This window comes from Echinops telfairi, unplaced genomic scaffold (genome assembly GCF_000313985.2).
Source record: "Echinops telfairi isolate 266 unplaced genomic scaffold, ASM31398v2 ScPeMD7_7424;HRSCAF=8462, whole genome shotgun sequence".
In the NCBI taxonomy this organism is placed as follows: domain Eukaryota; kingdom Metazoa; phylum Chordata; class Mammalia; order Afrosoricida; family Tenrecidae; genus Echinops; species Echinops telfairi.
This window is the reverse complement of record NW_022111324.1, coordinates 9,369,281-9,379,159: the sequence shown is the minus strand read 5'-3', so window position 1 is coordinate 9,379,159 and position 9,879 is coordinate 9,369,281. Positions and strand designations below refer to the sequence as shown.

The following is a 9,879-nucleotide window of genomic DNA, read 5'->3' as shown; positions in this document are numbered from 1 at the left end:
AATCGGGCTTTAGGTTTGTGTGACTCTACCTAATGGAAAGGAGCCCCGGTGGTGCACTGGTTACAAGTTGGGCTGCTAACGGCAAGGTCGGCTGTTGGCAACCAGGAACTGCGTAGAGGGAGGAAGACGGGGCTCCGTACTCCTGTACAGAGGAAGTTCCATACTGCCCCACAGGGTCACTAGGAGTGGGCATCAACTCTATGGCAGTAAGTTTGGTTTTGGTATATCTAACATAAATTCTATTAGATTTCAATCAGTAAGTTACTCTAGCCTTTAAGAACTACTTAAGAACCTTGTGCTAACTATGGATTAAAAAATTAAAAACTAGAGCCATACCATTCTGCCCCACCGAAGTTAAGAAATAAGTAAGTTATGCCACTTCTCTTCTGGTTAAACAGGAATTCCACAGCATTTTTCCAAAGACGCAAGTCATAGCATTTTTTAGTCAGATTTTTAAGCAACAGAGACTCATAAACAACTCACAACATGGCTAATGTAAATTTAAAAAGGCAAACAGACACCAATGGGCATTTAATAGGAATCTCTTTTCTAACAAAACACATATGGTAAAATTGCAATGAGGAAATTCAACTTGTAACCCCAATTTGTTTTTACCCATATTTAAAAAAAAGCCTTAAGCTGTTCTACTCACTCAGGCATTTATAAACAGCCCAAGTAATACTAGCCAATGGTTACAGGCAAGCAGGCAGTGAGCGCTGCCTCACCTGGCATCTTTTCATAATTCTCTTTTTTCTTGAGACACATAGGAATCTTTATTATATATGCACTAGCATCATCTGGGACCCATCCAAGGGCAATTACCTCCCGTTAAGTGAGAAGACAAAGGTCTGTGGTGCTAGCTTCATCATTAAGAGCAATGACTAAATAGGCAAAGCAAGACCCTTCTCTACCTTCTGAAAGCAAGCAAACAAACTCACTGTGGTTGAGTCCATGCCGACTCACAGCGACACTAGATGACAGGGCAGAACTGCCTCAGTAGTTTCTGAGACTACTCTTTGTCTGAGTAGAAAGCCCTGTTTTTCTCCTGTGGAGCGGTTACTGGTTTCAAGCTGGTGGTTGAACTGCTCACCTTTCAGATCGCACTGAAACTTGTAATTACAATGCTCCTTTTACTTTCCCCACCAACCATTTTATTAGGACATAATCCAGACATTCAAAAGTTCAGTGATATCAAGAAGTGTTGTACAATTGCTCCCACAATCAGTCTGAAAACATTTTCTTCCTTCTTATACTCTTTGATATCAGCTCTTGGTTCCTTTACCTTTTGAAAGGAACCAATAAAACAATTCCTAAACTTTTTACCAACATATGATCTTTTGTCAAAGAATTAAAGCACATCTAACGTTTATGGTTCTAATGGTCTTTCCCCAGGCTGGGGGAAGTTGCAAGAGAAAAACAAGTAAGTGCATATGATGAATTGCTTTTATTTAACTTTTCTCATTATGGTTTTGCCACGTCCCATCAAATGACTGGGTGAGACTATGCAAATAAGGTTCAAGGCATCCTTGTGGAACGAGACCACAAATTTCCTAATTGGAAACTGATCAATTTTGCCATCCTACTAGGCTTAAAGTGAGCCCGTCTGATACAGCAAAGAAGGGACCTTACCACTGCTGAAGAGATCTGAGCGAGAGTGCATTCTTGAACCCAGAGCCCCTGTACTGAGAACCTCCTAGACTACAATGAATTCTAGCACAATGTGACCTTGGTTGTCGAACAGCTCCAAGATCAAACTTTCCATTACTCGAAGAACAAAGTTCCAAAAACATCTGCTCTGTGTTCATAATTTTGCGAAACAGTGAAACTGAAAATCCACCTTGAAAAAACTTGTGGAGGCTGAGAGTGAATCATGTGTTTGTGTTCAGTTCCTGAACACTTGGCGTTCAAACAAAAATTTGGAATGAATGGAGTTCTACAATTGAGGTATCATTGTATATGACAATATATACCTTTTCTTTTTATTGAAATGTTTGAGACAATGATTAAAACTGAGCCTTTTTGTCAGTTCAGATTTAATCACTAATGATGTGTAGAAATAAACCATTTCCAATTGCTCCTTTCAAAACTAATGAAATTTGGGATGCATAAAATTCTAGCTAATATGAAAATGCAAGACTAATTAGAAGCAATAATTCTTCAGATGAAATTATTCTAGATTATCTACTTGCAGAATATAAACTTGTGATTGAAAAGTACAAAACAGACTCAAAGCAGTTCAGTCATGGTTGGTGAAGAGAAACTGGAACAGCAATTTTTAAAATTTGAGTGAGTTATAATGATAACTGGAATGAAAAAAATATATGTGGTTTGAAGCCCTGGCAAAAACGATTGGAGTAAGGATCTATGTCTAACTTCTGCCTCATAGTAATGAGTCCTGGGCTGCTGGCTCTGCTCGCATGAGGTTAGAGGAGGTCAGAGGGCCTAGAGCCCACCAGCGCAACACTAGAATAGCATTGGCATGCTTTTTCCACTGAGTCATATAGTCAGTATGTTAACCTTTGTAATCCTAGAGAGAAAATGAAAGGTATTACATGTAAGTATTTTCATGTTAATAAGTAAATCTTCACAAATTGTTATTGATGAATGTAAAAATAAAATTAATTAAAACTTTAAAAATATATAATACATGTCTAATAAAATAAAAGAAGCCTTTTTGTTTTAGATTAATACTTGGCTTACTTGGGATTCAAAGTTAATATTCTGGATCATCAAGCTGACTACAAGTTCTCAGCCAGCTGTGCTCTGGAACACGGGAGTAAAAAGAATATGCTCTTACAGCCTGTTATTAAGCAAGCATTCCTGCTTCATTCACAAACTATCGATCTATGAAGACAAGCATTCGAAATCAAAGGGTTGGGTAGTGAAGTGAATAGCAAATTTTGAGTCAAAAGAACAGAATTTAAATTCCTATTCTAACCACTTACTGTATAACCTTGGGCAGCAGTTCAGTTCGTCTTACTCTCCACCCAATCCCACAATGATTTTAGAATACTGAAAATTCGACAGCGTTTTAAAATGATTTGTTCTCTCTTGCACCTGACTGTTGAAAGCCCCACAGGCCAGGAAAAGCCCTACTACTCTTTGTATCATCAGCTAAATAAATAATGACGACACAGAAAAGGTGTCTGAACATTTAAGAACTTTCATTACCTCTGAGTGCACTACCTAGAAGATTTCATTTTCACATCTAATAGTCTAATAAAATGTTTACATTTTCCCTCTAAAGTATTAATTCCTAACATGCAATGTCTAACAAACTTCAGAAAGTACACAAATTCAGCTAGTAAAATTTCTGGGGATTTTCATTTGGCTAAACTAATTATTATTTAAAATACCATCTATTAAAATTTAGTTCTCATTCCACTCATTGCCATTAAGTTGATGTCCTTATAGGACAGAATAAAACTGCTCCTGTGGCCTTCTGAGTGGCTAACTCTTTATGGGAGTAGAAAACCTCATCTTTTTCCCTCAGAGTGGCGGGTGGTTTGATCTGCCGACGTTGCTGTTAGCAGCCCATTTCAGAGCTCTCTGCTACTACCCAGGCTCTGAAAATGGTAGACCAACATGTACTCATGTAGAATCCATTCTTCTCGCCACAGTCTCCATGAATAAAGAGTTTCCGGGTTGAAATCAGTATGAGCAATACTGAGTATCATCTCTTTTTAATAATTTCACAATGTCTATTAGCATACTAAAGTTTCTGAGAAGTCCTGAGTATGACCCTTTCCTTGAATCCAGAAGGTCCCAAATTTACCTAACCATGAAATCCCTTTTCATCTAATATTTATCAGTTCACAGAATTAGTGTTAAAGTTAAGATACTTTATGGAATTACATATAAATATTTAAATGTGTCAGACCTTACTGTTTGGTATGCTTTTTCTCAACCTTATGACTTTAATACCTTTTGTTATAATCATACTCCCAAGAAAAGCATTGTCTGATATACTTATGTACTCTATAATTATTTTATGCTTCCCATGTAGAAACTGTACTTCCAGCAATGACACATCCCTCTCATGATGACAGGATTGTTCAAATGTCCTGGGAGGAAATTCTGTAGCTGTTAACTCCACATCATCTTGTTTCTCTTCTGAGGCAGTCATAGGAAGTACAGGTAAATGTCAACCATAATAAATGCCATCCCTTTTCTCAGGCTATCCAACACAAGCACCTTTTGTTCACTAATAACAATATTTAACATTATATTACGTCCAGCTGGAACAAATAGCTGACCTACTCTACTTTTCTTACTAGATAATTAAGATGACATAAAATAATATATGTGAAAGTGCTCTGTAACTAATCTTCATCACAAACAAAAATTTTTATTTCTCAGAGGCCTGCCAATAAATAACTTTTAATCTCTAATCCGAATGCTGTAATTATTCATTAATTAATTTTGCTTTTTGCCAAATACCATGCTGGCTGCTTTCACCTGTTGTTATCATTTAACAATGTTAAATGTTGCTTTTGTCTCCCATTAATCCCATTTATTACTTGCCTTTATAGTTTCTGATTGGCCTATTCTAATACAATAAACACCTTCTAGCAACATGAAATACTGCTGTACACAGCTGAATTATAGTCTATTAAGTATTTACTGGCATGATCTTTTCTCCCTTGATTCTCAAGCACATTTTAATATTCTCAGAGAGCATTTGCTGCTGGAGGTCGGCTTGCTGCAAACTGGCATCCCCTCTCTCACGGATGGCCCCAACTTGCAGGCCTCACTTGAAGAGGGAGCAGGTCAGAAGTTTACTTTGGGAGACTGTGGAATACGCCTAAGTGAAGATGCAGTAGACTATGAATGAATGAGTCACAGGGGAAGAGATCTAGCTAAGACAGATTTGGATGGCATTCTCAGAGATAATAACTGAAATCCTGGAAGAAACGAGCTGCAGTTAAAAAAAAAAGTGGCGGCAATGCTAAAAAAATCATCGATTTTTTATCGAGGATAAACTTGAAGGGGAGGAGGCTGAAAAGAAGGAGAAGGTACAGCTAGAGCTGTCAAATACAACTTGCTGCCACTATGGAACTGTGGTACCTCCGCACCTCCCATACAACAGCCACTCAGTGTACACAGCTATCAAACGTGGCTAGTCAGTGAGTCATTGATTTAAAATGTTTTAGATTATTAATTAGTTTAAATTCTAGTAGGCACTTACAAGCAGCCCTGGTGGAGTAGTGGTTACACAGTGGGCTACTAACTGCAAGGTCAGCAGTTCAAAATTACCAGCCGGTCCATTAGAGAAAGAAGGGCATTTTACTCCTGTAAGTAGTTACGGTCATGGAAATTCACAGCACAGTTACGAGTCGGCATCAACTTCATGGCATCGAGTTTGGTTTTTGGAGTCACTTTTACACTAGGTGGTTAAGAGTGAATAGTCATATGGTAACTATTATCCAATATTAACATTCACTTGTATATCTGAAGCTATCAAATACAAACAATGCACTACAGAATAATAATGAAGAAATATCAAACACGAGTAATTAAAAAAAAAAACCCAACGTACTGCCACCGAATTGATTCCAACTTAGAGCAGTCCTAAAAGACAACTACTAGAACCGCCCCATTTGCTTTCCAAGACTAGATCTTAGCGAGCACACAGCCTTACCGTTTTCATGCAGTGACTGGTGAGTTTCAATGGCTGACCTTGTGGTTAGCAGTTCAAGGTGTAGACCACTACACTCCAGGGCTGGAAACTCAGTTGGCTGGCTCAAACATTCTTTCACATTGTCATAAATGTCATGCTTTAAAGCAATTATCAACAAAAGGAGAGCACTTACCTTTCGTTTCCAAGCTTTCAAGAGTAGCCATCTTTTTTCTTAGGCAATCGTAATGCAACCCAAGACTTTGGAAAAATCTAGATATGTAAAAATATGACAGAATTAAAAAACATAAAACCACAAAACACATTCACCTACGGTTTCCAACTTAAATATGAAATTGCTTCTACATATAGTCCTTTTAGAAAGGAAATTTCATCGTAATCCTTCCTCACAAGTGGCATTATGATGGCCACCAAAAGGATAAAAGATATCATTGATATGAACTTGTTAACCTATACAAAGCATAAGTAAAAAAGTACTGCTATAAAATCACAGAAACTTTATGAAGCAAAAATACCAAAGTGCGAAGCTACTGTTTCTTGACATGTCCTCCATGTAGGTCTACACACTTGTGCTCCAGAGAATTCTGGACTCTATAAACCGCGTGGGAAGGACAAACGGCATCTTTGAGGAGCTCCAAATGTGTTCCTTTGAACTGTTCTTCAAATTTGGGAAACAAATATTAAGTCTGAAGGAGTCAGATCAGGGCTGTAGGATGAATGACATAAGACTTCCCAAGGAAATTCTCATAGGACAGCCCTTGCTATCCTTGAAGAATGAGTGGGTGCATGTTGTGATGAAAACAATTCCTTTTTCCCCATGTTCCTAAACCTTCTTCCTACTTAGTGCTCAAAGTTGCCCTGTGTCCTTCAAGAAAAAAAACTATCAAGATGACCCCATGGGAATCCCAAAATACAGGGACCATAACCTTCTGAACTGACCTCTCTGTTCTCAAGTGGCTCAGCAGATCCATTTGGAAGCCCTTGTCTCCACTGGATCTTTTTTATGAGACTCAGACAATGTTATTACTGAGAGAACTTACCTGTGACCAAGATCAGAGTCATGTTAAACCTGTCTGTTTCGAATAAACCCTTCCATGTATGAGCTAGAACCCTAGTATGTCATATGCAAGGGTCCTCAAACTATGGCCTGCGGGCCACATACGGCCCCCGGAAGACATTTAACAGGCCCGCCGGGTGTTTTTGCCCCATTTTGTTTTTTACTTCAAAATACAATATGTTCAGTGTGCATTGGAATGTGTTCATAGTTTTTTTTAAACTATAGTCCGGCCCTCCAACGGGTCTGAGGGACAGTGAACTGGCCCCCTGTTTAAAAAGTTTGAGGACCCCTGTATAGAGGAATTGCAAACACTATTTCTAGTTAAGGGTTTAGCCTTAATTAAGGAGGACTGTGAGGAATAGCTTGGTGATGGTAGCAGTCAACAGTTTGAATCTGCCAACTGCTACAGGAAATAAAGATGAACCTTTCTGCTCCTGTAATACAAAGGGACAATTCTATTCTGCCCTCCAGGATCACCATGAGTCAGAATTGACTCAATGGCAATGTGTTTGGTAATTTTGGATGTCTGACGTTGAAAAATGGCACTCGGGTAGCCTTAAACTGCTAACCAAAAGGTCAGCTGTTTGAACCAACTAACTGCTCTATGGAAGAAAATAAGCTGTCTGTTCCCCCTAAAGATTTACAACCTTGAAAACCCTAGCTCTGTATTGGAATCAACTAGATGGAAGTGGGTTTGAGTTTTTAAATATAAGGATAACTTAGTCTCAGCTCTAGTTTGACTATTCCTTATTGCTCAGTTATCCGCAACTAGTTGTGAAGTTGGTGCTGGGGGTAGCTCTACTTTAAAGCTATCTTACATTATGAAACAAGATATTACTGGAGATAATTTACACTTTCTTAGTAAAAAAAAGTTAAACCGGTGTAGCTTTTAACTGTAAAATAAAGCACACCTTGAACGTATGCCTTCAGAAATATATGCATGTATGGCCCGACTGGGCAGATTCAAGGATTCGTTGTAGAACCTTGGGAGGAAGATGATACTTATGCAGTGATATTAATATGATCACCAATACACTAGATGACAGCTAGTGTTCACCACCAAAAATAATCAAGTTGAGTACTGAATCCTCGACTCGGCACAAAGGACTCCTTCACAGTCACAAGCTCCCGTCACTTACAATTACTCCCCTTGGTCAGAGCGATGGTCCTAGAAACGGAGCTCAGAAAAAAATGTGTAGTGAAACGCGCAAGTACGTGATGTGTTTCTCGCAGGAAATACCTACAGGAGGGGAGGAGGGAGTGGGCAACAGGTGTGAAAGTGGCAGGCATGGAAGCGGGAAGCCAGTTAAAGTTGGCCACACTGGGAAGTTGACATCGGAAGTCTTGTCTCGGTCTGAACTAGCCCTTCTCCGCACAACCGGCATTTCTTCAAATCTCAGACGACTGGCTATCAAGCTCCAATGCAGACCTCGGTTCCTTTCCCACAACTCCTCTTAGCTACAGAAGCCCGTTTGGGGACTCACCTCGGGGATTCTTCTCCTCCTTCTACCACAAGGCTTCAGTTTACAGGTTCTCCGGCAAGTCTCACCAGCTGAACTTCGCCGAGGATTCTTTTTCCATTCCGAAGCCGCCCCGCCCAAGTCCTTCTCCGAACAAACTACTCACTCAACCATCACTTCCTATTACTAAGGGTTTCGCTTCCGGGGCATTTTCCTAGAGAACCTTCCCTGGTGTGTTTATACTACATCAACATAGAACACAAATTCCGGGTAAGGCATCAGAAAGTGAAAAATGGGTAGAAATGTATTTAAAAGCCAAATCCAACAGTATTTGGAACTCGAGAGCCTATTCACTCAGACTTCCGGGTCACTGTCAGCCAAACGGAAGTGGTGACGTCGACAAGTCGAATGTGGCGTCCCGTCGTCCCAGGCGACGGCGTAAAGGGGGCGGGTCTGTCGAGCGGGTGGGCGGAATTCCGATGATTCCCAGCCATTAGAAGAGCTGGATGTGGCGAGGGGGCGGGGCGGCGCGACGTTGCGTCTATCCGGCAGGGCTCTGTTGCCGGAGTAACCGGCGCTGGTGCTGGTGGTGGCTGGTTCCTCTCTTCCTACTTACTGCTGCTGAGATTCAGATACCATGGTGAGTGCCGTCAAAGCCAAACAGTGGTCCCAAGGTCGTGATTTCGCGGCGTCCCAGGTTTGAGGGCAGATCCACACTCAGTTGGACTAGTCCCGGATCTCTTCCATTGTTTCTTTTTCTTTTTACGCGGAACTGTCCCTGGAATCTCCCCACTCTTGTTGAAGCATCCCAAATTCCACATTGCTATTTCTAAGATTCTACAGTAATGTATCCTAAAGCTTCAGGGGAAGACACTAGGTCTAACAGCCTAAGTTGAGGCATTATTTCGGAGAAGCATTTACCTCATTGCATTGTTCAGGCTCTAGCATAACGCGCTTCATTCCGAATGTCCCTAGATCCTGGAATCTTTGCTCTTTGAATGAAAGACACTGCCCCTATTAGGGGCACTTAACAATGGTTGTATTTTGGATCTGCCATCTTCTAGCCAGTTGATTACCTTCCGTGCTGCTTAACAGAATGCCCCTCAGACTCACGTGGAGAGCTTTTTGAAAATTCACTTGCCTGAATGCCAGCCCCCCAATTCTAAATAACTTGAGATAGACTTATAGGTGATTTTACCCACGTATTTCAGAACACCTGGTATCTAGTTAATTCATGTAGTTACCCATTTTTTAAGCACTTAAAGAATCTCACCTTGAAGGATCTCATTGACACCAGCTGTTGATCAATCCTCTCAATCCTGCTCTGAATTTATCAGCAGATGTTGGAGTCTAACGGGCAATATCTTCAGCTTCGTGTCCTAACCTACACACTGTTCTATATCTTGACTCTCCTTCAGTCTTTCTAGTTCAGAGAAAGAAGTGTTGAAGGATAATGCATCTGCCTTTGCTCTTGATCTCATTCCCTCCCAACAGTTAGAAGACATTTTGCTTCCAGTTACCTTTCTTTTCTTTCTTGTGTTTTCAGCCCCTTACTAATAGTTAAATGTGCCCAAGTCATCTGTTTTGTTTTGTTTTAATCATTTTATTGGGGCTCATACAACTGTTATCACAATCCATACATACATCAATTATATAAAGCACATTTGTACATTCATTACCCTCATCATTCTCAAAACATTTGCTCTCCACGTAAGCCCCTGGCC

The 9,879-nt window shown here is 40.2% G+C and overlaps 1 protein-coding gene across 1 annotated transcript in view; it reads right to left on the bottom strand.

Annotated features, from left to right (window-relative positions):
* The window catches only part of BLZF1 (basic leucine zipper nuclear factor 1), a 24,080-nt gene extending 15,780 nt beyond the window's left edge, over nucleotides 1-8,300 (bottom strand). Inside the window, exons 1-2 of the mRNA XM_045297958.1 lie at nucleotides 8,180-8,300; nucleotides 5,814-5,890 (exon numbers count right to left, since the gene is read on the bottom strand). Of these exons, the coding sequence (XP_045153893.1) occupies nucleotides 5,814-5,844 (31 nt within the window). The 5' untranslated portion in view covers nucleotides 5,845-5,890; nucleotides 8,180-8,300. The remainder of the gene's footprint in view (nucleotides 1-5,813; nucleotides 5,891-8,179) is intronic.
* Nucleotides 8,301-9,879: the final 1,579 nt, after the last annotated feature.